The sequence below is a fragment of the Podarcis muralis genome, chromosome 6, assembly GCF_964188315.1.
Source record: "Podarcis muralis chromosome 6, rPodMur119.hap1.1, whole genome shotgun sequence".
NCBI lineage: Eukaryota > Metazoa > Chordata > Lepidosauria > Squamata > Lacertidae > Podarcis > Podarcis muralis.
In genome coordinates this window covers 1,616,166-1,642,254 of record NC_135660.1, presented here as the reverse complement: position 1 = coordinate 1,642,254, position 26,089 = coordinate 1,616,166, and the positions used below count along the sequence as shown (strand labels likewise).

At 49.1% G+C, this 26,089-nt stretch overlaps 1 protein-coding gene across 3 annotated transcripts in view; it reads left to right on the top strand.

Moving 5' to 3' along the window:
* Positions 1 to 26,089, top strand: part of CCDC50 (coiled-coil domain containing 50) — a 48,372-nt gene that overhangs the window by 14,133 nt on the left and 8,150 nt on the right. Inside the window, exons 2-11 of one of the 3 annotated variants that reach the window (XM_028731821.2) lie at positions 6,359 to 6,421; positions 6,704 to 6,833; positions 9,401 to 9,491; positions 11,628 to 11,745; positions 15,397 to 16,179; positions 20,650 to 20,768; positions 21,818 to 21,862; positions 23,740 to 23,844; positions 24,654 to 24,733; positions 25,790 to 25,890. In XM_028731821.2, coding sequence (XP_028587654.2) covers positions 6,359 to 6,421; positions 6,704 to 6,833; positions 9,401 to 9,491; positions 11,628 to 11,745; positions 15,397 to 16,179; positions 20,650 to 20,768; positions 21,818 to 21,862; positions 23,740 to 23,844; positions 24,654 to 24,733; positions 25,790 to 25,890 — 1,635 coding nt within the window. The remainder of the gene's footprint in view (positions 1 to 6,358; positions 6,422 to 6,703; positions 6,834 to 9,400; positions 9,492 to 11,627; positions 11,746 to 15,396; positions 16,180 to 20,649; positions 20,769 to 21,817; positions 21,863 to 23,739; positions 23,845 to 24,653; positions 24,734 to 25,789; positions 25,891 to 26,089) is intronic. The other 2 variants (XM_077929596.1, XM_077929597.1) reach the window with 2 other exon arrangements.

Sequence of the window (26,089 nt, the reverse complement as noted above, 5' to 3'; positions counted from 1 at the left end):
AAAAACAAGTCTTGCCCCAAAATGGCAACTAGACGTTCTGATTTTGCAACTGCAGCCTAGGTTTAAGGAGCCATTTGGCCCCTGATTTGTATACCTGAGTTTCTATCCCTGGCCACAGCTAGTTGGGTTTCGTGGAAGATAATAATAATAATAATAATAACAACAACGATGATGATGATGATTTATGTATACTCCTCCTTCCCCGGCCAGAGCCAGGCTCAGGGCGGCTAACACCAGTAAAATTACAGTAAAAACATAATTGGGGGGGGGGATTAAAATACAGGTTAAAATGCAATTTAAAATGCAGCCTCATTTTAAAAGTAGCCCATAGACACTCAATGGCTGCTAGCCAGGGTGGCTCTGCCCTTCCTCCACAGCTGGGAACTGCAGGAGGGGAGAGGGGTCTCGGGTTCAAATGCTGCTTGAGGATTTCCCACTGAGTCAGGGTGCTGGACTGGAAGGGCCATGGGCCTTATCCAGCAGCCTCTCCTTGTGGCCTTAGGTTATGGCAGCTTTCCGCAACCTGTCTTGGACCACAGCTGGGATGGCCAGGTAACACCTGGAGCGCACCAAGTTGGAGTGCGTGATTTGGGAGAAGGACATTTCACGGGCTCCTCCACGACGTCCGCTGGTCCGTTGCTGGAATGTCGGTGCCTGTTTCTAAACGCTCCTCTGTTTTGAAGAACTGGAGCTTAAAATTAACAGGCATTTCCTGTGGGAACATTTTTTTCCCTTTTGGTAAATATCCAGACTTGAGCCGAGAGCCTTGAGCCGTACATTCCCTTCACCCAGTGAAGCCACAAATCCATGACTCTTGCTCCCAGAAAGCGTCCCCGGTCCCTGTATTCCCTGCATTTCATCTCCCACAAGGTTGATCCTTTTCTGGGCCGGCCGATAACATTTTTAACAAGTCCATCCGGATGTGTTGAGGTTCCCTGCCTTTCACCTCTTTTTTAGCTACTGTTGATTTTAATGATCTTTGGAGCACCCCTCTTTTTGTCATGATGGGTATTTAAATATTTTGCTTTACGTTTTTGTCAATGGCTGGGAGGTTTTCTCGCATTCAAGCCTGTGTTTCAGGGGGGTGGGCTGGATGACCCTCGGGGTACCTTCCGACTCTTCTTCCGTCACACCAAAGGGGACAAGGAGCCACCTGCAGCCCTCTCCCCTCCACAGTCTTCTAAGCTAGCCAAGAGCCAGTGTGGTGTAGTGGTTAAGAGCGGTGGACTCGTAATCTGGGGAACCGGGTTCGCTTCCCCGCTCCTCCACCTGCAGCTGCTGGGTGACCTTGGGCCAGTCACACTTCTCTGAAGTCTCTCAGCCCCACTCACCTCACAGAGTGTTGGTTGTGGGGGAGGAAGGGAAAGGAGAATGTTAGCCGCTTTGAGACTCCTTTGGGTAGTGATAAAGCGGGATATCAAATCCAAACTCTTCTTCTTCATCTTCCCAAATATGCCGACTCTGGGAGGTGGCTGGGAAGCACTGTGTGGATCTTGGGAAACACATTTGGCCGACCCGACTTTCTAGACAGCTTCCAAGGGTGCATCTGGAAATGAAATCAACGCACATCTGATACCCTCGTTTTCAAGTTGCAAAGGTGGCTTGAAAAATGGACAGAGGAGTAAAGAGCAAGTTTTGCTGAAACTGCAGTGTAGAAGGATCATAGACTCATAGAGTTGGAAGAGACCACAAGGGCCATTGAGTCCAACCCCCTGACAAGCAGGAAACACCATCAGAGCACTCCTGACATATGGTTGTCAAGCCTCTGCTTAAAGACCTCCAAAGACGGAGACTCCACCACACTCCTTGGCAGCAAATTCCACTGTCGAACAGCTCTTACTGTCAGGAAGTTCTTCCTAATGTTTAGGTGGAATCTTCTTTCTTGTAGTTTGGATCCATTGCTCCATGTCCGCTTCTCTGGAGCAGCAGAAAACAACCTTTCTCCCTCCTCTACGTGACATCCTTTTATATATTTGAACATGGCTATCATATCACCCCTTAACCTCCTCTTCTCTAGGCTAAACATGCCCAGCTCCCTTAGCCGTTCCTCATAAGGCATCGTTTCCAGGCCTTTGACCATTTTGGTTGCCCTCCTCTGGACACGTTCCAGTTTGTCAGTGTCCTTCTTGAACTGTGGTGCCCAGAAGTGGACACAGTACTCCAGGTGGGGTCTGACCAGAGCAGATGGTTTCCAAATCGCCGTTAAAACTTAAGACCCCAACAACTGAAAGGCAACATGATAGAAGTAGATGGAGAGAAGATTTCTCGTGCTCTCTCGACACCATAGGCATCTAATGAATCTCAATGTTGGGACATATTTTCAAAAAAGGACTTCTTCACGCAGCACAGTTAACCTATGGAACTCCTTCCCACAGGAGGCAGGGATGGCCACCAACTTGAATGGCTTGAAAAGGGGATGAGACAGGCCTGTGAAGAAATCAGAAGCTTCTGGAACATAGTATATGACGAGCTTAAAAAAATGTCTAAGTATCACTTTATGAAAAATACAGAAGCTTTTCTGCTAGGAATAATGGACACAGGCATAGCAAGAGAAGATCAGAAGATATTCCTCTATGGCACAGGAGCGGCCAGGATCCTAACTGCTAAAAACTGGAAAAAAGAAATTGTGCCAACAAAAAAGGAATGTCAAGACAAACTGTTAGAGTATATTGAACTGGCTAGATTAACAGAGGCAATTAGAGATCACACTAGACAAGAGTTTCGAAAAGCATGGGGAAAACGCAGAGAATACTTCACAAAACAGTGTCCTAAAATACATACCCGGACTTGTTTCGATTAATGTCTGCAGGAGACTTTGTGGATATTTAAGTCATGATTAGAAAAATCTTAATTATTATTCATAAAGGAAACAGCTTATAAGAAGTAAATAAGGAGGCCAGATACAGGATAAAGGAAGTCCTTTATTTGGTTCTTTGTATTGTTGTATGTTATGCTCATTGTATGTTATGTTCACGTTTAATGAGGGTGGGTTTCTGTATTTGGGGGGAGGGGAGGGGGTTATGTTATGTTGTAAATTAAATTTCCAATGAAAAAAAGAAAAGAGGATGAGACAAATTTGTGGGGAAGAGAGGGCTACCGATGGCTACCAGGAAGGATGACTTTGCCCTGCCCTCCAAAAGCTGGAGGCAGCGATGAGTCTGAATCCCAGTTCCTGGGAATTGCAGGTCAGGATTGTGTTGGTCTTGTGCTCGAATCCTGATTGCTGGTTTCCCACGGGTGTCTGGTTGTGAGAACAGGATGCTGGCCTGGACGGGTCCCTCCACCCCCTTCCCCAAAAGCAACAAACCGTCCCTGGTGCTTCCTTGCACATCCTTCTGCGCTGCTTCTCCCCGGGGAGGGGGAGCGTCAGCAGCCAAGGAAGGGGCGTGTGTGGGGAAGAGGAGAACAAAGGGCCTGGGAGGGCATGAGAGAAGGCGAAGGGCAGGGGGAGAAACAAGAAGCTGAAGCGCGCTCTCTCCTTCCCGCCTCTTGCCTGTGTGTCACCCCACAGGCCTTCTTCTACTTAAGGATGGGCAAGGGGGCTTTTCGGAGATCTGCACTTTGCAAAGTTCATGCCAGCTCTTGATAGCAGCAGTCAAGGAGGGTGGTGCGATACGATACTATACGATAATTTTTATTGTCATTGTCCCATGCAGAACAACGTTTGTTACGTTCGGTTCAGGTTACGTTCTTTCAGGATACGTCCCGCGGCGACCCGGAAGTAACAGAACGGGTTACTTCCGGGTTTCGCCGCTCAAAATGATGTCAGGCGCATGCGCAAAAGCAGCGAATCGCAACCCGCGCAGATTGTGTTCTGCTCATGTTGCGAACGGGGCTCTGGAATGGATCCTGTTCACAACCAGAGGTACCACTGTATTAAGATGATAAGGTTATAAGGACGTGCGTGAACAAGTATTAAACAAGGAAACCAAGAGGGAGAGGGGAGGGGAGGGGAAAAAAGAAAGAAAGAAAACACCAAAGCAAAATAAACATATTTGACTTCCGATTAGACTCATTGTATTATTATTTCTACAGTTTTTCCACACACAGTTCCAAATTATCGTATTTCTTTCTTTGTTTTCAACATATGTCCAGAAAAACATTATGTTTGTTGTTTTACAAGGATCATTCTATTTCTGCCAGGAGATGTTTGTTATTTTAATACTTTCCCAAATATTCTTTAAAGATTTTCCTTTCTTTCTGTACTTTCTGTTTTGGATACCCTCTAATTCTCCCTGTCATCGTAGCCATCTGTAGATATTGGACCTGCCACTCATTTATCGTAGGTGTTTTGTCACTTTTTCAGTTTTTTGCGATTAAGATCCTGGCTGCTACTGTTGTATACATAAAAAGTGGTCTATATTCTTTTTTGATTTCTAGTGACATTATTCCCAGGAGAAAGGTTTCGGGGTTTTTTCTTAAATGAAAACTTAAATAGTTTTTTTAATTCATTGTAGATGTTATTCCAAAATTCTTTAACGGCTGTGCATTCCCACCACATGTGCATTTATGGCCCTATGCCATCCTTACACCTCCAGCATAGAATCTCCTTTCTTATAACTTATAGATCATAGAATCGTAGATTTGGAAGGGACCCCGGGGTCATCTAGTCCAACCCCCTGCAATCCCAATCAACCAACTTGAACCCATTGGTTCAGGTCCTACCCTCCGGAGCAGGAGAAGACAAGCTTGCTCCCTCTTCCATGGGGCAGCCCTTGAGATATTTGAAGATGGTTCTCTCATCTCCTCTCAGCCTCTGCTTTTCCTGGCTAAATGTACCCAGCTCCTTCGACCGTTCCTCATCAGGCCTCCTCTGCACACCTTCCAGTACCCTTCTTAAACTGTGGCACTTTTGGGTGGTTGTTCCGTTTTAAAGAGATGAGCCTTGCTCCAAATGTGTGCCAAGGGCAAATCAGTGCTCCTTTTGCTTAGATTTAAGTCACTAAAGAAAATCAACTTTTGCCCCTGGTTCCTCGAAATGGCTCTGCATGTTCCGCTTTGCGACTACCTTGCGGGAAGTGGAGATTTGTGCATTGCAAAGGAACGCTGCCTGTTCCCTCTTTCTGCAGTTCCTACTTCCTTGTGTCTTTGTGGTTTTTTAAAATATTTTTTATTAGGTTTTACAATTTAATATTCAACACATTTGACACATAAAAGAAGAAAAATAAAAAAGGGAATTTCCCTCCACCCCGTGACTTCCCTCAACTTCCCCTTCTGGTTCTTTAAATATATCCTACTTCTGCTTAATTTTATCTTACTTTCTATGATATATATTTTTGCTAAAAGCTCTTATATTCTTATCATTTTGATACCAAATTTCCTTTCAAATGACATCTTGTACTTAATTAATTCCCATATTGTTGTTTCTTAACCGTGCACTTATTTTCTTAATTGTCAGCGTTTACTCAAACCCTACTAGTCAGTCCAATTCTTTATACTGTTTCTGTAGAGACAGCACAAATGCTTCCCAGTATTTATTTTAAAGTCTCTATTGTCATTGTCTCTAAGTCTTCCTGTAAGTTCCGCAATTTCTGCGTATTCCATAAGTTTAACTTGCCATTCTTCCTTCGTTGGTATCTTACCGCCCTTCCATTTTTGGGCTAGTAATATCCTAGTGGCTGTTGTGGCATACATAAATGACTTCATCCGCTCTTTTGGCAATTCCTGTCCTATAATAACTAGCAAGAAAGCTTCTAGTTTTTTAACAAAAGTTATCTTAAACATCTTCTTCAGTTCGTTATAAACAGGGGTCAGCAAACTTGCTGCCCCTCGGGCCGGTGGCTCCAGCGCCGATCGCGTGGTGGGCTGGAGGGCAGGGGAGCGCGTGCCCATAAGCGTGCGCACACGCTATTTCTGGCGCACTTCCGGGTTGGAGGAGCACGGGAAACAGCTTGTGCGCATGTGCACGGGCCTCCTCCAACCCGGATGTGCACCACAAATAACGCTTGCGCATGCGCAGATAACGCTTGCACATGTGCACAAGCTATTTTCGATGCTCCTCCAACCCGGAAGTGGGCAGCAGTGCAGCGCCGGTAAGAGCGGGTGGCGGGGGTCGCTGCGGGCCAGATAAATGAGTCCCTTGGGCCTTATCCGGCCCGTGGGCCTTAGTTTGGGGACCCCTGATTATAAATCAATTCCCAATAGTTTTTGATTACTTTACAGCTCCACCAAATATGATAAAACATACTTTCTAACTCTTTACATTTCCAGCACTTATTAGAGTTTCTTCTGTACATTTTTGTAATTTTAACGGGAGTCATGTACCATCGACTTCTTTGTGTCTTGTGAAGAAGTTCTGGGCTCTGGGATGATAAGTTGCTCTCCTCCCTCACTTTTTCCGTTCTCTCTTTTCTTTCAGTGTGCCGGGATTTTGCCGTCCTCGAGGATCACACTCTGGCCCACAGCCTGCAAGAACAGGAAAGTACGTCTCGCCTGGCGGGTGAAGCTGGGTTCTGCGATGTGCATTTAACTGTTACCGTTCTGAACGTCATTGTGTTTTGGTTCCACGCAGATTGCTTTTCTGAATAATGTTTTTTATAGGGTGCGGAACCAAAAGGGGGTGGAAACCACAATGATTTCCTCCACCCTGCGGAAGGGGCCAGCGAGAGAGTGGGGTCCCCCTTGGGGCGCAGCCAAGAGGGTGTTTTGGTCCTCCCAGACCCTCAGCCGAATTAAACATGCCTGTTCTTGTGCCCTCTTACAGTTGAGCATCATTTGGCGACCAATGTGCAGCGCAACCGCCTGGTGCAGTATGACTTGCAGATGGCCAAGCAGCTGCAGGAAGAGGAGGACCGCAAGGCACGGGCCCGGATCCAGGAGCGGCACAAAGACCTGTGAGTGTGCGGGATGCAGGGGCCGTTTTGCCTCTGGGCTGCCCCCTCCCTGGTTTAGCTGGGCAGAACCAAGCGGGGCCCGTTGTTCCCTGAAGACTCTGCCGCAGTTTGGCTTTCCCAACCTAGTGCTCTCCAGATGTTCCGGACTGCAACTCCCATCTGTGCCTTCTTAGTTTAGAGAAAAGGGGTGACATGATAGAAGTTTATAAAAACCATTTATGTCACGGATAAAGCGGAGAGTTAACACTAGAACTTGTGGACATAGAATTGTGGCGTTTGCAGAGACGCCAAGGGCCATCCAAATTAAGGTTCCCCAAACTTGGGTCTCCAGATGTTTTTGGACTACATCTCCTCTACCAAGGCCAGGGCCTTCTCAGTGATGGCTCCGACCTGGTGGAATGCTCTGTCCCAGGAGACCAGGGCCCTGCAGGATTTAACCTCCTTTCGCCCAGCCTGTAAGACAGAGCTATTCCACCTGGCTTTCAATTTGAACTTAGCCTGATCTTTTGTTCCCCTTCCTTCCCTCCTCCTCTCCTTTTTATGAAGATTTCCCGCTCTGGGATCCCGCAGCTAATTCTCCCCTGGTCTCCTCGCTGGCCCAAATAGGACTAATTTAGCCAGCTAGCCCTGGGGATCATGTAATGTTTATTGGATGGATTTCCCCCTAAATTGATTTTTGAATTCTGAATTTATTGTTATTCACGTTTTATACTGTATTTTATGCTGTTTTTTGTTCCATCGAATTAAGTGTTGTAAATTTGTTGTTAGCCACCCTGAGCCTGGTTTTCTGAACCGGGAAGGGCGGGGTATAAATTATTATTATTATTATTATTATTATTATTATTACTATTATCATTCATTGCTTCTCAGTAGGGATGATGGGATTTGTAGTCCAAAACCAGCTGGAGACCCAGGTTTGGGGCACCCTGGTCTAGTCCAGCCCCCTGCAACGTAGAAATCTCATCTGAATCTCTTCTGGTGAAAGTTAACGTTTGACATTTCAGGACAGGGAAATGAAAGTCCTTCTTCACACAGCACATAGTTAAACTTTGGGACTCCCTGCCACAGGAGTCAGGGATGGCCACCAACTTGGATGGCTTTGAAAGAGGATTGGACAAATTCTTGGAGGAGAAGAGGGCTTCTGATGGCTGCTAGCCAGGATGGCTGCTCTTTCTGCAGTTGGAGCCAGCGGCACTTCTGAAAAAGGTTCACATAAAGCGAAACGGTAGCTGTAACTCAGCCTTCCCCAACTTGGCGTTCTTCAGGCATTGCATGGGGCAGGGGGGCCCATGGGCACAACAGAGGAGGAGCGTACTGGATCTGACCAACGGCCCATCTAGTCCAGCACCCTGTTCTCTTTTTTTTATAATATTTTTTTATTCATTTTAACATATAAATTATAAAATGTACCACAAAACTTATCACTTATACAATCTTTTTGGACTTCCATCAACACCTCTGATGATCCACCGTTTTAACCACTTCTTATGCATTTCTTAACTTTATATTGCCTTTACATCTCTTAACAAATCCTCCTCCCCCTTGTCCATTTTTACAATACTTCTAATAATACTCCTCACAAAACTTCTTGCAACCCTACAAATGTCGTCTGTTCTTCACAATTACTTTTCAAATAGTCTGTAAATTAACTCCAGTCTTCCATGAATTTTTGGTCTTGCCGGTTTCGAATCCTTCCTGTTAGTTTATCTCCAGCACCCTGTTCTCACAGCTGCCAACCAGATGTTTGTGGGAGACCAGCGTTCAGGATTTGAACACAGGAGCAATACTCTCGCCTCCTAGGGATTCCAGCAACTGGAATTCAGAAGCATCGCTGCCTCCAGCTGCACTCCATAGTTTAACTATATGCCAAAACAGTGTTTCTCGACCTTTTTCCGACATTGGCCACCTTCCAACCTTGTTTCCTTCCTGTGCCACACACACAAAACCCGGTAGAAAGGTAGCTATTTTGCCTGTAGATAGAACACGTTTTATTTACAGTCAAATCTCAGTGGTAGAACGTAATCCGTTCCGGAAGCCCGTTCGACTTCCCAAACGTTCAACAGCCGAGCCGCGGCTTCCGATTGGTTGCAAGAGCCTCTTGCCCTCAAGCAGAAACCGTGCCGGATGTTCGGGTACTGAAAAACGTTAGAAAACCGGGGCGTTTACTTCCAGTTTTTTGGCATTGGGTAGCCGAAACATTCCAAGACGGAGCCGTCCGAGAACCGAGGTTTGACTGTATCATTTTTATATAAATTATATTATTTCACCTGTGCCCCCTTTAGAATATCCCGGGGGGCCCAGGAGGCCATATGGCCCCTGGTTAAGAAACACTGCGCTGAGGGTTCAAAAGTTGCACCGGAAGAAAAAGTTACATGGGTTGTTTTTTCCGTTTCTGTTTTGAGAGTGTTTCCCGTCTTGGTCGCTCATCTCTCAATGTGAAGCCGGGGTCCTGGGCTGCATTTTCTCCTTTCTCTCTCTCCCCCCCCATTCTCTCTCTCTCTTTTCCCACGGACTCCCACCCCTCACCTTTTCCCCTCTGCCACCCCCTCCCCTTTGTCTCTTCCCAGGGAGAGGCAGGACTGCGAGATAGCTCAGGAAATTCAAGTCAAGCTGGTCATTGAGGCAGAACAGCGGCGTCGCCAAGAAGAGGACGATGAGGTCAGCGCTTTGGTCTTGTGGGCAGGGAGGAAAGTGACTGATCTGGGGCCAAATCTCACGTCTTTAAAGGAAAGCGGGGGCCGGGGAGGGGCGAGAGAGAGAACCATCGCCAGAACACAGAAGTTGATTTTTGACTTGCAGCCGTGTATGTCGAAAACAAGGCTGCCAGGAACTTGCCCCCAATAACGAATATTTCTAGGTGCAGGGAGAGTTTGGGGTCCGTGAAGCTGCGTTTGCTGCTGCGGAGGCAACAGCAGGAACCAGCAAATCGAAAGCAAATTTCATTGCATTGCAGAGGGGATCGAAAGGGTCATCGAGTCCCACGCCCCCTCTCATGGTTTCAGGTGCCCCTGGGAAGCTCGATCAACAACCCCCTTGTCTCTTGTGATGTTGTGTTCTCGTTTCTTTATATGCTGCCTTTTAGCTAAAATATCCCCCAGGAATCAACAGATGCAATAATGCAAATGCAAACAATAGAAATTTGAAGCATGTCAATGGTAACATGTGTGTAGGAACCTAGTAGCATCTAGCTTATTTTTAGTTGCTGTTTTGTCAGTATTGTTTAAGGTAAAGTAAAGGGACCCCCCCCCCTTAGGGACGCGGGTGGCGCTGTGGGTTAAACCACAGAGCCTAGGGCTTGCCAATCAGAAGGTTGGCGGGTGAGCTCCCATCGCTCGGTCCCTGCTCCTGCCAACCTAGCAGTTCAAAAGCACATCAAAGTGCAAGTAGATAAATAGGTACCGCTCTGGTGGGAAGGTAAACGGCATTTCTGTGCGCTGCTCTGGTTCGCCAGAAGCGGCTTAGTCATGCTGGCCACATGACCCGGAAGCTGTACGCCGGCTCCCTCGGCCAATAAAGTGAGATGATTGCCGCAACCCCAGAGTCGGTCACGACTGGACCTAAGGGTCAGGGGTCCCTTTACCTTTACCTTTACCTAAAGGGACCCCTGACAGTTAAGTCTGCAGTTGCAGCGCTCATCTTGCTTTACTGGCCAAGGGAGCTGCCGTTTTTCCGCTTCTGCAGACAGTTTTTCCGGGTCATGTGGCCAGCATGACTAAGCTGCTTCTGGCAAACCAGAGCAGTGCACGGAAATGCCGTTTACCTTCCTACCGGAGCGGTACCTATTTATCTACTTGCACTTGGACGTGCTTTCGAACTGCTAGGTTGGCAGGAGCAGGGACCGAGCAGCGGGAGCTCTCACCCTGTCACGGGGATTCGAACTGTCAACCTTCCAACCAGCAAGCCCTAGGCTCAGTGGTTTACACCACAGCGCCACCCGCGTCCCTGTTTTGTGACTTATAAAGGCCTTATTGATTTGTTAATCATATGATAAGTCCCACGCTGCAGTTGTGGTGTTTAGCTTATTGTTTTAGTTGTCAGTTTGTTAATGGTGGTTTAAATATTGCAGTTGTTTTGCTGGTGATTTTTTAAAAATATAGATAATATGATTTACGCTGCACTCACCACGTTTTGCTGTGTTACTGTTATCTGTAGTGTGTAATCTGCTTTGCGGTTTGTTTGAATGAAAAGCGGCATTAGAAATACAATCCATCCGTCCCTTAAAAGCCAAACACACCCATGCTCCTGTCCAAAAAGGCATAATAATAATAATAATAATAATAATAATAATAATAATAATAATAATAAAAAAATTTATGCCCCACCCATCTGGCGGCTCCCAACAGAGATATTAAAAACACGATAAAAGATCAAACATTAAAAACTTCCCTAAACATGGTTGCCTTCAGATGTCAGGTGGTTGTTTATCCCTCTGACATTTGATGGGAGGGTGTTCCACAGGGCGGGCACCACTACCAAGAAGGCCCTGTGCCTTGTTCCCTGTAGCTTTGCTTCTCGCAGGTAGGGAACCGCCAGAAGGCCCTCGGCGCTGGACCTCAGTGTCCTGGCAGAATGATGGGGGTGGAGATGCTCCTTTAGATATATTGGACTGAGGCCGTTTAGGGCTTTCAAGGTCAACACCAACACTTTGAATTAAGCTTGGAAACATTCTGGGAGCCAATGCAGGTCTTTCAAGACCGGTATTATGTGGTCTTGGCGGCCGATCCCAGTCACCAAAGGACTGGCAAGAACGTTCTTTGCGAAAATGCCAGGGTTTGACCTCCTTCCTTCCTTTAGGACATTGCTCGGATCCTGCAACAGAAGGAGCTCCAGGAGGAGAAGCGTCGGAAGAAGCCCCACCCAGAGCCCTTGCAGAAGAGCACTTACGATGAGGGATACTACCCGGAAAGCAGAGGTAAGCGGCACCTCCACTAGAACCAGGAGGTTTTGGGGTCCTCACCGCAGACCCAGAAGGCTCTACATTGCATCTTCGCCTTCTGGCCTTCCAGCCCGGGAGTGTCTGCTTGTGGGTCGCAGCAGATGCTAGAGCTGCCTCCGCCAGGTCTAAACGACCCTTTGAACTCTGCCGAGTTTCCGAAACCTCCGGTGTGCCTGTGGACCTGTTGTTGCTACTGCCGGGGCTGCAGGATGTTCCCCTCCTCTTTCTGAGCTGAGCTTTGCTTTGAGAAGCGCAGGTGGTCATCTTGGGGGCTGAGAGATGTGCTTCAGCTGGGATGTGGGGCTCTCGCACAGCTCCAGGCCCCGCCGCTGTGGGGGTTGAAACCGTAAGGGGGAGCCCCTCATAGTGTGGACCCCCAGGGGTCCTCTAGCCCACCCCCCTCACAACGCAGACCTCTCCACTGATGCCACCCTGTGCCTCATCCTGGCGAGGTGTGTTCTCCCGCTCTTATTCTGGGAAAGCGCTGGAGGTTTCTGGCATGACGAGAAATGAATTCTTGTTGGAGGAGGACGGATGCAATGAGAGCCGGACGGATCCTGAATCGGGGACGCTTGCGGGACTGCCTTTCTGATCACCGCCAAATCTGTCATCTCTGGAAAGATGATTGCTTCAGACAAGAAATTGCAGAGGCTTCTCTTCTCTGAAATGCTTTTGCGATCAAATGCGCCCTGATCCTGAGGGTTTCCGTGGGCACCAAATTGCTGATTTGCTTTCTGGTTGCGGTGCCTCTGCCTTGCCCTCGTTCGCACATCTGCACAAACCTCTTTTTCTTAAGCTTGCGTGTGTCGGGAAAGAAGGTTCTTGTCGAGGTCTCTTCCTGCTTGTTGCTGCTCAGAAGCCTAAGAGGAAACTGCTGGATCAGGCCAGAGGGAGCTCCTCTAGTCTAGCATCCTGTTCTCACTGTGGCTACTCAGATACAACAATGCGATGCCAGCACAAAAGTGATCTCTCCTCCGTGAGTTTCTCTCATCCTCTTCTAAAGCCATCAAGGATGGTGGCCATCACCGCAAGAGAGAATCCTAGAATTGCAGAGTTGGGTGTAGGGCCGGGCGATACCTGGTTTTCAACATCGCAATAGATCACCAGCTAAAGATCACCAGCGATATATTGATATGTCACAATGACTGAAATAAGGATGGAGCTATGCACAGGCATCGTCGGGCTTCGCAGTTTTTCCTGCATCGTGAATTTTGCCGACGCCCGCTCTTGCAATTTGCTGCCCTCTTCACGAGACAGGGGAGAGCTGAGGTGGCAGAGTTAATGGGCTGCAGGAATCGAGAGAAGCCTTAGCAGGCTTCACGGTTTCCCCCACAATGTGATTTTTGCATTGCACAAAATTAGGAAACTGACATCACAATACAGTGGTCCCTTGGTTCTCAAACTTGATCCATTCCGGAAGTCCGTTCCAAAACCAAAGCGTTCCAAAACCAAGGCGCTCTTTCCCATAGAAAGTAATGCAAAATGGATTAATCCGTTCCAGGCTTTTAAAAGCAAACCCTCAAACAGCAATTGAACATGAGTTTTACTATCTAACAAGACCACTTGAAAGCAATAAACAATGTACTGCAGTCACACAATCAATCAATCAATCAGTAGCTGAACTGGGTTCCACACAGTCACAAAAAAAGCCACAAAAACAAAAACACAAAATAAATAGCAAAAACAGACAGACCTCACTCAAAATGGAAGTGTGGCGCTCAAAGTGGAACACTGACTTCCGGGTTTGCAGTGTTTGGGTTCCAAGTTGTTTGAGTACCAAGGCATTTGAGAACCAAGGTAACACTGTATGGGCTTCAAACCAGTTTTGGATGAGATATCAATATATCACCGAGCCCTCTTGGGTGGGATCCCATAGGTCATCTAGTCCAACCCCCAGCGATGCAGGGAGTTCCATAGTTCGTGGTGGGTTTTCCCACCCAAGTGGAGGAAGAAGGGCAACCCCCCCCCCATTTCCCTCTAGATCTGCGCTTCTTCTTAACAAGGCAACCTCAACCCGCCAAATATTCCTTCAGCGCAAGCATCTTTTGCATGCGAACTAATAATGCTTCCTTAGACTAGAGTGGACTCAAAATATCACATTAGCCTGCTAACCCAAGACGGCCACCTTTGGCTTGCGTCGCCATCATCACCGACCTCTCCTGCCACCGGGGATGGAGATCCCGTTAGCAGGAGTTGCTGGAGACTGAGCCTGGGAGCAGGGCTTGAACGATGGCCCCTCTCCCCGGTAAAGGGGGCCTGGGGTGCCCTCTGAGCTGCCATGGAGGTCCAGCCGTGAGCCAGAAAGGGCAGCGGGGAGCCTGGTTTTCACCTGCTGCTTTCCAGCACGCTGGACAGCCCCCGAACACCACCCCTCTGGGACACCCCTCTCAGAAATAAAAATAAATAATAATAATTTATTATTTATACCCCGCCCATCTGGCTGGGTTTCCCCAGCCACTCTGGGTGGCTTCCAACACTAAAATACAATAACCTATTAAACATGAAAAGCTTCCCTAAACAGGGCTGCCTTCAGATGTCTTCTAAAAGTCTGGTAGTTGTTGTTCTCTTTGACATCTGGTGGGAGGGTGTTCCACAGGGCGGGTGCCACCACCGAGAAGGCCCTCGGCCTGGTTCCCTGTAACTTGGCTTCTCGCAGGGAGGGAACCGCCAGAAGGCCCTCAGCGCTGGACCTCAGTGTCTGGGCAGAATGATGGGGGTGGAGACGCTCCTTCAGGTAAACTGAAATCCAGAGCCCCTACTCACAGGGAGAGACCGCAGCTCAGGGTTAGAGCACCTGTGTCTCTACCTGAAAGCAAATAGAAGCATAAAATGGCAAAGTTGGAAGAGTCCCCCCAAAGATCATCTAGCCCAACTTGCCCCCACAAAGCAAGAGGCAGTGGGTGACGTGGAAGACCCCCCTCTCTGCTTGAGACCTTGCCAGTCAGAGTAAACAGTATGGGGCTTAGTGGACCAAGGATCGGACTCTGTGTATCCCCCCCCCCCCCCATTTTTTTTAAATTAATTTTCCAAAATTTTGAGCAAACAAACAAACATCTGAACTATACTTAATCCAATCTTGGTAACATTGTTAAGTGATGTCCTCAAATCCCCCTGGCTGAATTTCAGTGACAGTTTGCCAAAACCAATTTTCTCATATAATTAACTTAATCACTTAACATCTTTGTTTTCATTTTGACTTTAAACATATTGTTCTCCAACATCACATATTTAAATCCTAAGACTTTCTATTATTTGCAAGTTTTTCCAACTAAATTATCTTAACATATTTAACTAAATAGTCTTTGAATTTCATCCATTCCTCCCGGTACTCCTCCTCCTTCTGGTCACAGACTCTTCCAGTCAGGTCGGCTAGCTCCGAAAAGTCCATCATCTTCATCTGCCATTCCTAACGACCGGACTCTAATTAAGGCAGCTTCCAATCTGCAGCATTAGCTTTGCTTCCTTTGCATGCTTTTCCTCATCCTCCTCTGAGCCTCCCGACCTTTCCTTTGCTGCTGCTCCTCCTTCTGCTGCCCCCTCCCCGTTTGCATGCCATTACGTGGGCCGTTAACCTGTGTGTCACTAACCCATCTCGCTTGTTTGTCTCGCCCCCCACCCCTTGCTCAGACCGCTCGTACGGGAGCCCCCGGGAGCAGGCTAGACCTCGCCGAGCCCAGAGCGGCGAGAGGGAGCCCCAGAGGCCGAGGGAACCCCGACGGGGACCCCCTCTATTGTCCGAGGGGCTGGACTTGGAAGTTTTGGGGAGCTCCTCGGAAGCGAGGCAGGCTGGAGGCAGCCGGAGGGAGAGGCAGGACAGGAACCGGGGCGGCCGGGAGAGGCCTCGGAGGCCTCCTTCGGACACGGAGGAGGAAAGCCGCCACGACGGAGACCGCCGGGACAGGAAGCCGTCCAGTCAGGAAAGACATGGGCGGCCCTCTTCGCTCGCAATGGACGGGGAGGTCGAGCCCCCCGCAGGTGGCAGCATGGGGCGGAGAGAAAGGCGGCCAGGGAGCCGAGAGGGTCGCCGCAGGACGCCCCCTTTTCCGCTGGACTGGGAAGACGAGAGGGTGCATCTAGAGAGCGGTGGCCAGCCCCGTAAGCCCCGGGAGAGGCGGTCCCCTAGCTCAGAGAGGTCCCTGCGGCCGACACACCTGAGTACCGACTGGGAGGAAAGGCACCGGCTGGGCCGCAGCTGTTCCCCAGACCCGGATCGCCAGAGGCGACCACCCCGCCAGGACCGGGAGTCGCCCAGGCCCCCCTCCCGCGACCCCAGGCTGCAGGACCTGGAAACACCCCGGAGAGGCGGCAGGAGGGACGGAGAAAGGGAACGTCGCAACGGGGCAAGCGCCTCGCCCTCCTCACACTGCGGTGACGACTTGGGAGCCGAGGCCCAGCGCCGTAAGGATCCAGGTAACAAGGCGCCCGCGGCGGGCACTGATTTCTGGTGAAGGCATCCCTGCAAAATCTCTCCTCCTCTGGTTCTGTTGGAATTTAATTCAATTTAATTTACGCAAGCTTGGTTCTAATTTTAGCCTGTTGCTGTTTTAACTTTTCCGAAGTTTATTGTTGTTGGCTTTTCTCGGCGGTGATGTTACGGCTTTTATCTTTTCTTTTCTTTTTTGTAAATTGATGTTTGCTTGTTTTTTTGACATTCGGGCGGTGTATACATTTTACGAAATAAATAAAACGGTTCCTGCTTAGGCAGCCCACAAAACACACACTGGGTAGAGAATCCAAGCTTCGTTTGCGTGAAAGTCTCTGGCTTCAGGTAGGAACACGCTAATTGCAAATTTGGAGTGCGGCTTTCGTTTCTGTGGGTTGGTTTTTTAAAAAACAAACCATCAGAGTCTAATTCTGGCCCTGTTAGTAATGTTCTGCATATTTCATATGTGCTGGAGAACTGTCAGATTCCAGCTGAAGGAACCTTCCGTCATTCTGAGATACATACATATATATAAAATATCTGTCTCTGTTTGGCTTTCCTGGTTCATTTTCCCTCCAAGCTGAAACGGAGGACAGTCTTGGGCCTGAAAACAAAGGCCGTTCTGTCAGACTGGGGCGGAAGATGCAACAGGCCTTATTTTTCCACACAGGAGGAAAAAATTAGGCGCTCTTGGCTCCCATGCCGATGCCAGATTTGCTGCAGGCCAAGCGCTAACAGATTGCAAACCAACTTAGAACGGTCTACTTAGGAAAATCGTATTCCTGCCGCGATGCTTTTCCTGGTTGCGCAGTGACATTTTAATCGGCCGCTATATCTTGAAAACGGCTCTGCTTTGGACGGTTTTGCAACATTAGCGCCGGGGAGTTTTCTGCTGCTTAATGCCCTCCTCTGTCGCTCCTCCATCATCTGTATTGTGCTGGAACTCTGGCAGCTGCTTCCCAGATGATAAAAACACACAGGCCCTCACCCAGAGCAGCTGGCAGTCGTGAAACGGCACCGATTCGAAGATTTGGAGCCTGCACGCCGAAGCAGAATAAAGCCGGTTTTCCAAGTAATACTTTGGAGCAGGGATGGGAAGAGTATTGTACTCTTGGTGGCTGTAATTCTGGGATCCTGTTCAGCATTGCGAGGGATCCCAGAGCCAGTAAGGTAGAAGTTTGTAAAAGGATTCATGCATGGAGAATCTGGGTGGAGAAAGCTTCTTCTTCCTCCTTGCAATGGCTGTGCAAGTTGGCCATTAAAAATATTTTTAAAATTCTCATAATAGGCTTAGTGACAGTGCTTAGCCACATTCTCTGGCCTTCCAGCTGTGTTGAAAGGATCTGATGGGAGTTGTAGTCTGAACATCTGGAGGGCACCAGGTTGGGGGAGGCAGGGTTTTCCTGAGTGCCCAGCAAGTGCTTCTCTCTGTATTTGCTGGAACAACGACCTTGCAAGGTAGGTTGGTAAAAAGAACAACTCTGTCCCAACAAAATCTCAAAAGCGCAACGAAACGTCAGACGTTTAACACTTCCTCCGCAGGACTGCCTTCAGATGTCTTCCAAATGTCAAACAGTTGCTTATTTCCTTGACATCTGACGGGAGGGAGTTCCACAGGGCAGGCAGTTAATTTCACAGGGTGGGTTCTCTTCTCGCCCCCATCTTGCAGGTGTGTGGTGGATGGACTGATCTTTGCAATTTTCCACACAAACAACACGCACGCTGTTTTCGGTGGTATTTCCCCTTTCGGTTTTGCTATGTTTGCCGTGGCTGAAAATAGCTCCCGTCTATCTGTGAGCAGATGCTCGCATCCTCTTCCTGCTGCTGCTTCTAATCATAGCTGGCTCCCTGTTGCAGCCCGAGACTTTGCCAGGGCTGTGCGGGAGAGGCGCCGAAGCCCCCTTCATCGGCCTCTTTGCACACTTACGGAGCTACCATATTTTTCGCTCCATAAGACGCACCTGACCATAAGACACACCTAGTTTTTAGAGGGCGAAAGCAAGGAAAAAAATATGCTGCGCAGAGCATGTAAGCGGCTCTCGCTTTTCTTGCTTCAAACCCTTCCATCCCTCCTCCTGCTTCGCTGAGAAGCCAGCAGAGCAAGAGCGATAGCTGCACAGTGCCTCTTCTTCTGCTCCTTTCCCAGCAAAGTGGGATAGAATAGAATCATAGAATCATAGAGTTGGAAGAGACCACAAGGGCCATCGAGTCCAACCCCCTGCCAAGCAGGAAACACCATCAGAGCACTCCTGACATATGGTTGTCAAGCCTCTGCTTAAAGACCTCCAAAGAAGGAGACTCCACCACACTCCTTGCCAGCAGATTCCACTGTCAAACAGCTCTTACTGTCAGGAAGTTCTTCCTAATGTTTAGGTGGAATCTTCTTTCTTGTAGTTTGGATCCATTGCTCCGTGACCGCTTCTCTGGAGCAGCAGAAAACAACCTTTCTCCCTCCTCTATGTGACATCCTTTTATATATTTGAACATGGCTATCATATCCCCCCTTAACCTCCTCTTCTCCAGGCTAAACATGCCCAGCTCCCTTAGCCGTTCCTCATAAGGCATCATTTCCAGGCCTTTGACCATTTTGGTTGCCCTCCTCTGGACACGTTCCAGTTTGTCAGTGTCCTTCTTGAACTGTAGTGCCCAGAACTGGACACAGTGCTCCAGGTGAGGGATGAGGGACAAAAGTGAGCTCTTACAAGGAAGCGCTGAGCAGAGCCTGGCAGTGGCTCTTGCTGGCTTTCCCGGGAGGTGTGGGAAGGGACAGAGGGCAGCTTGTCAGTCCCTTCTCCCACCTTGCGGAAAACCCCCCCAAAAGCTGCACACACGCTCCACGCGAATCTTTAAAGGAAGCGCTGGGCAGAGCCTCCCGCCTACATTCGCTCCATAAGACGCACACACATTTCCCCTTGCTTTTTAGGAGGGAAAAAGTGCGTCTTATGGAGCGAAAAATACGGTACTTTCCGGGGGGACTTATTTAAGTCTGTGCGGTCCTTCTGCACCCCGGGTGCTCCTGGAGGTTGGAGCGAACCCTTCCAGCGTGCCTGAACCAGTTTTAAAATTATCTTCCACCCCAGCCATCTGCAGCATGAGAGCCTGAGAGCATCTGTGGCCCACCTGGGCCAGCACCCTGTTTTCACAGAAGCTGACCAGATGCCCCAAAGGGAAACCCCAAAACAGGATCTGAGCACGAGAGCCCTCTCTCTCCCTTCCTGCCTTTTCCGGCAGCCGAGATTCAGGAGCACGGCTGCCTCCGACTGTGGAAGGGCAGGGCAGAGCAGTCGTAGCTAGGAGCCATTCATAGCCCTCCTCCGTGAATTTGTCTAAAGGGGTGGGGAGAGACCCCAAAGTGCACAGAAGACCCCTGGCTGCCCCACATGTTTCGAGTACTATAACTCTCTCTGAGGGGTGACTTGCAATTGTGTGCATGCAATCCTAGAATTGGGACCACAAGGGCCATCTAGTCTGACCCCGGGAATGCAGGACTCTTTTGCCCAGCATTGGGCTCGAACTCATGACCGAGATTAAGAGTCTTGTGTTCTACCAACTGAGCTATCTGAAAGCCTCTCAACTGGGCAGAAAGTCACTCAGGAAGTTGCCTCCTATTGAGTCAGGCTGGCCCATGCAGTTCAGTGTTGTCAACACAGGCAGGCAGCCGTGTCCCTCCTGGGTTATATAATAAATAATAATAATTTTATTATTTATACCCTGCCCATCTGGCTGGGTTTCCCCAGCCACTCTGGGCGGCTCCCAATGAAAGACTTAAAAGGCATTAAAACATCAGACATTAAAAACATCCCTAAACAGGGCTGACTTCAAATAGGATAGCTGCTTATTTCCTTGACATCTGATGGGAGGATGTTCCACAGGGCGGGTGCCACCACCGAAAAGGCCCTCTGCCTGGTTCCCAGTAACCTCACTTCTTGCAGGGAGGGATATGGCAGAAGGCCCTCGGAGCTGGACCTCAGTGTCTGGGCAGAACGATGGGGGTGGAGACGCTCCTTCAGGAAACTGGGCCTTTGAGGCCGGTTTTAGGCCAGAGGCGTTTCCAGCCTTGCCTGGAGGTGCTATTGGAGATTGAGCCTTCTGCATGCAAGGCAGGGGCTCTGCCGCTAAGATTACGGCCCTTCCCTGACTTCTGGACCAAGGTGGGATAGCATAGGTCAGTTAATGAGGAGGTGTGTTCCATGGAGAGAGTTGCAGGTGGGCAAGGCCTCTTCCTGCATCCCTAGTGGGATGCTCTGAATTGGAATAGATGGACCAACATCAAGCCGTCAAGGTGTCTGTCTTCTAGGAAGACACACAGAACATAAGCAGATCCACACAGTCTTCGTAATTTGCGTTACCTTGGTGCAGAACTATTTTTTTTATCTGTGTGGGTAGCTCTGAATTTAGCTGGCACATTAATTATTTCCCCTTCTGTGACTGAGGAATGTGGCTTCTCGTCTCTTAAGGAACGAAAACGCGGGGGGCGAAGGATGCCAGTTACCACAAAGGCCGCCCGGCAGCCCCCCAGGACCAGGAGCTCTACGATGCAGAGATCGCCCGGAAGCTGCAGGAGGAAGAGCTGTTGGTGAGTGGGACGGATTTGGGCTTCATCCCAGAGACACAGAGAGAGTGTTTCGGGGGTGGAAGTGACTCTGAGTTTGGAGCACTGAGGATCATTCAGTAGCAACAAGCAGCGCTGGGTACCATTAAGTGTTTCAGCAGCACATGTTTCACTGTGATGCAGCAGCAAAAAAAGCTAATGCGGTTCTAGGCTGCATCAACAGAAATCTAGTGTCCAGATCAAGGGAAGTCATAGTCCCACTCTATTATGCCCTGGTCAGACCACACCTTGGAATACTGGGTGCCACAATTTAAGAAGGATGTTAACAAGCTGGATGGTGTGCAGATGAGGGTGACCAAGATGATCAAGGGTCTGGAAAGAAAGCCATATGAGGAGAGGTTGAAGGATCTGGGTATGTTTAGCCTGGAAAGGAGAAGACTCCAGAAATGATACGGTTGTTGTTGTTGAGTCCTTGAGTCATGTCCGCCTCTTCGTGACCCCCTGGACCAGAGCACGCGAGGCCCTCCTGTCTTCCACTGCCTCCCGCAGTTTGGTCAAACTCATGCTGGTAGCTTCGAGAACACTGTCCAACCATCTCGTCCTCTGTCGTCCCCTTCTCCTTGTGCCCTCCATTTTTCCGAACATCAGGGTCTTTTCCAGGGAGTCTTCTCTTCTCATGAGGTGGCCAAAGTCTTGGAGCCTCAGCTTCAGGATCCGTCCTTCCAGTGAGCACTCAGGGCTGATTTCCTTCAGAATGGATACGTTTGATCTTCTTGCAGTCCATGGGACTCTCAGGAGTCTCCTCCAGCACCATAACCTCCTTCAAATATCTAAACAGCTGTCCCATGGAAGTTGGAGCAAGCTTGTTTTCTGCTGCTCTGGAGGGTAGCCAGAGGGTAGGTCACCTAGTCCAACCCCTGCAATGCCGACTCACAGCTAAACCATCCCTGACTGGCCAACTTCTGTTTAGAAACCTCCAGTAAGTCCTAAAAGGAAAGAATCGCAGCTGACCAACCATGCCTGGGTTTCTTGTTTCATAAAAGCTCTTGTTTTTCCTCTTGTCTCCTCTTCAGGCCAGCCACGTGGACAAGAGAGCAGCACAGGTCGCCCAGGACGAGGTAGGCATTTGCATATGCAAATAAGGGAATGGGGAGTGTCTGCCTTTGGAGCGGATGAGGCAACTGGCTTTCTGAGATCTTTACTTCTTAGTGGAGCTCCGACTCCAGACTCTTCCCACTGATCCCCCTCCTTTCCCCCCTTTGTGTTCAAGCTCAGGCTTGCAAATATCTCTGCGTAGGGAGCCTGCCAACAGCTCTCCCCTTTGGTTCCCGCCATTGGCTGCCTCTCTGCACCGCCCCCCCCCCAAAAAAAAGCTGGCCTCGCTCAGAGCCAGACCCAAACCCTCCTTCCCTCATGCAGGGAAGGGATCCTGGCAGACCCCCCCTGTGTTGTCGTGGTGCTAGGATACCGTTTGTTGACCTTTCAGCCAAAAAGGCTCTCTGGAGTAAATATGCATGTAGATACAAAACGGTGCGAACGATGAGAATTGAACTGGGATGCAAAAGCGAGCAGTGAAAGAGATGAAAGCATTTCAACGGTAGTAAAAAAACAAAACCCAAATTTGTCCATGCTGCTGCCCAAGAGGCGAAGAACATTCCCCGCAAAAATGTGAAGATGAGAGTCTTTGCCTTACAAGGGTCTCTGGCAGGGGGGAGAGGAGCAAGGCAGGTGGGAAAGTTGGCAGCCTTCGATGGGGAGCCTGCAGCCTTCCATGTGGCTTCGCCGCTCCCCAAGAAGCTTGTTTTTGGTGGTGCAGGGAAGACAGACCATTTTCCTGCAGGCTGGAGAGTTTTCTGGCCGAGGGAAAGTGCGTGGAGGGCAGAGCGGTGGGGCGGATTCAAGTCTAGGGCCAGGAGGAGGAGCGCAGCCCTAACAACGTACCTGGCTGCAATCGGACAAATGTGGGTCTTTTCTGCGCTCCAATTGCCAGGGTGGTGAATCCCGGCTTACCACTTTTGTTCTCCGTTGGGACCCATTTTCTTGCGTGTAAACAGGGGTCCCTGTCTCGCTCCCCCAAGCAGTTCAGATCCTAGACCCCTTTGGGTCCAAATGTGTTGCTTTCAGCTAGCCAGTCAGGGCACCTACGGAGGTGGTTGGAGTCCCGCTCTTGCATCAGCCTCAAACCCCGAGGCCAACGCTGCAACTTGTCCCCCGGTGTGGGAGTGTGTGTGTGTGTGTGTGTGTTTTTAACATATCATTTTCAACAGTAATTAAACATACTTTTACATCTTCTTCAATTTTTTTGACTTCCATCAGTCCTGCCTGAAAATTTTCCAATCTAATCTCTTAGTATACATTTCTTATTTTCCCTATTACATTTCAAACTCATAACCAATATCTCTGTCTTTTTCTACTTTGTAACACTTTGTATATTTCTCCTTACAAAACTTCTTGTTACCCTACTAGCGTAATTTGTTGATTACAGTTGCTTTTCAAATAATTCATATACTTCTTCCAATCTTCTGTAAATCTCTGGTCCGGCAAGTTTCGAATCCTTCCTGTCATTTTGTCCAATTCTGCGTAGTCCATTAATTTCGTCTGCCATTCTTCTTTCGTCGGAATTTCTTCTTGTTCTCATTTCTGGGCTAACAATAGTCTTGCTGCTGTTGTTGCATATAAAAACAATTTAACATCTTGCCTATTAATGTCCTGACCTATAATACCAAGTAAAAATGCTTCTGGTTTTTTTAACAAATGTATATTTCAACATCTTTTTCATCTCATTATATATCATTTCCCAGGAGTTCTTTACATTTTTAGATTCCCACCACATATGATAAAATGTTCCTTCTTTTCCTTTACCTTTCCAACATTTATTGTTTGTCTTACACATTTTAGCTGATTTCACTGGTGTAATATACCATCTATACATCATTTTCATCATATTCTCTTTCAAAGCATCCTTGTAACGTTCTTCTCCTGCTGTTTCTGCTAGGAAATAGCTCGCCTGTTGCTGGCGGAGGAGAAGAAGGCTTACAAGAAAGCCAAGGAACGGGGAAAGTCTTCTCTGGAAAAGAAGAGGCAGGAGCCAGACTGGAAGGTGGGTGATGCGTCCGGAGTTGACTTTGTCTCCCTTTGCCGGGAGGAGCTCTCGTGCGATGATTGATTTAATCTGCCCAGGGCAACCCAAAGTGACTTACAACTAAACCAATAGACAGCAAACCTGCACAGGTACATTAAAACCAAGAGGAAAGAGAAATCTATTAAAAGTATCCCCAAGGCCAAAGGAATTACAGTGGCACCTTGGTTCTCAGACTTAATCCGTTCCGGAAGTCCGTTCCTAAACCAAAGCATTCCAAAACCAAGGAACACTGCTTTACCATAGAAAGTAATGCAAAAGGGATTAATCCGTTCCAGACTTTTAAAAACAACCCCTAAAACAGCAATTGAACATGAGTTTTACTGTCTAACGAGACCACTGATCCATAAAATGAAAGCAATGAACAGTGTGCTGCAGTCACACAATCAATCAGTCAGGAGCTGAACTGGGTTCCCCACAGTCACAAAAACAAAAGAAAAAGAGCCGCAAAAACGCAAAATAAATAGCAAAAACAGACAGACCTCAGCGTAACACTCAAATCGGAAGCGTAACACTCAAAACAGAGCATGTTCAGCTTCTGAAAAAAGTACGCAAACTGGAACACTGACTTCCGAGGTTGCAGTGTTTGGGTTCCAAGGTGTTTGAGAACCAAGGTGCAGCTGCAGTCTGATCCTCTTTTAAAGGCTTCCCAGTTGGTGGCCCTTGCTGGCTCCTGGGGCAGGGAGTTCCACAGGTTAACTCTGCGCCGCGTGACGGAGGACTTTATTTTGTCGTGTTCCGGTCTGAGCTGACTGCTCTCCTCTCCCCAGCACGACGCACACGAATCGGTGCGCCCGAGGTCAAGGGAAGGTCACGAAGGTCACCGGTCCAGAAGCGACAAGCCAACGAGGTGAGAGGCATCCCCGATCCGTGATCCAGGAGTGCAGGTGGGGAAGCCTCACCTGGTCAAATGGCCTCGGTTGTAAGCAGGGCACGATGGCAGTGTGATGCCAGGGTGCGTTTTTTGGTTTGTGTCTCCTTCATCTCCATATCTTTAAGGCATGCTTCCTCAACCTCGGCCCTCCAGATGTTTGGGACTACAACTCCCATCATCCCTAGCTAACAGGACCTCTAAAACAAGCCTCCGGAGCGCAGTGGGAGTTACCTTGGAAGCCTGGAGAGCGAGAGGGGTCGGTGCGCACTGACCTCTCTCGCTCTCCAGGCTTCAGTGAAGGCAACCCGAAGCCTCTGGAGTGCGGTGGGAGTTCCCGCTGGGCTCCGGAGGCTTCAGGTTCTTTTTGACCTGCTCTTTGGAGCTGGCGGGGGGAAGCGCTGCTTTCCCCCACCGCCAGCCCCAAAGAGCAGGTCGGGGAACAGCGCAAAGGCTGCACGCAGCCTTGCCACTGCCCCCCGAGCTTGTGGGGCTCCAAGATCCCTGAAACTTTTGGAGCACAGCGCAAGTTCTGCTGTGGAGGCTCCAAAGGCACCCCGCTGCCCAGAGGAGGCTTTGCAGCCACCCCCAAGCTAGAACAGGGAGACAGAGCGCTCTGCAGCGCTCCGTCTCGCTGTTCTGGCTTCGGGGGCAGCCTCTGTAGCCTCCGCAGGGCAGCGGGGTGCCTTCACCCCGCTGCCCTGCGGAGGCTTTGCGCAGCTAACCCCAAGCTAGAACAAAGAGGCGGAGTGCTGCACAGCGCTCCCTCTCCCTGTTCTGGCTTTGGGCTTAGCTGCGCAGCCTGCATTCGCTCTATAGGACGCACACACATTTCCCCTTCATTTTTGGAGGGGGAAAAGTGCGTCCTATAGAGCGAAAAATATGGTATTTAAAACACTAAGAAAAGTGGTTGGGAGGGGGAGAACCAGCTGTAAGCGGAGCCTTTGGGGGAAAGGCTTTGCAGCATCAACCTTTGGGGAACAGGCCGGCCGACGGATCCTTTTTCCAAACCGTTTTCCCTGCTCTCTTTGCCAGGCCTCCCCCTCCGCCCTCCGAGGATCTGGACCAACTTTGTAACCTTACAAGCCCCCAGAACTTGGCACATCAAACACCCAGACCAGAGCCTTCTCATAAAGGTGAGGGGGGGGGCAGCGTCCCCACCCACTCGGGGGAATAGCGGCACTCCTTTTCGGTCTCCAACTTGCTTGTTTTTGGGGTGGCCCGTCTAGATTTAACATATGATACCCTTTCAGACGTCTTGTGGGGAGGGGAGGCTGTGGGTTATTGACGTGTTTCTCTTCTTGTTTTTATTATGTATTTTTTTGGGGGGGGTTT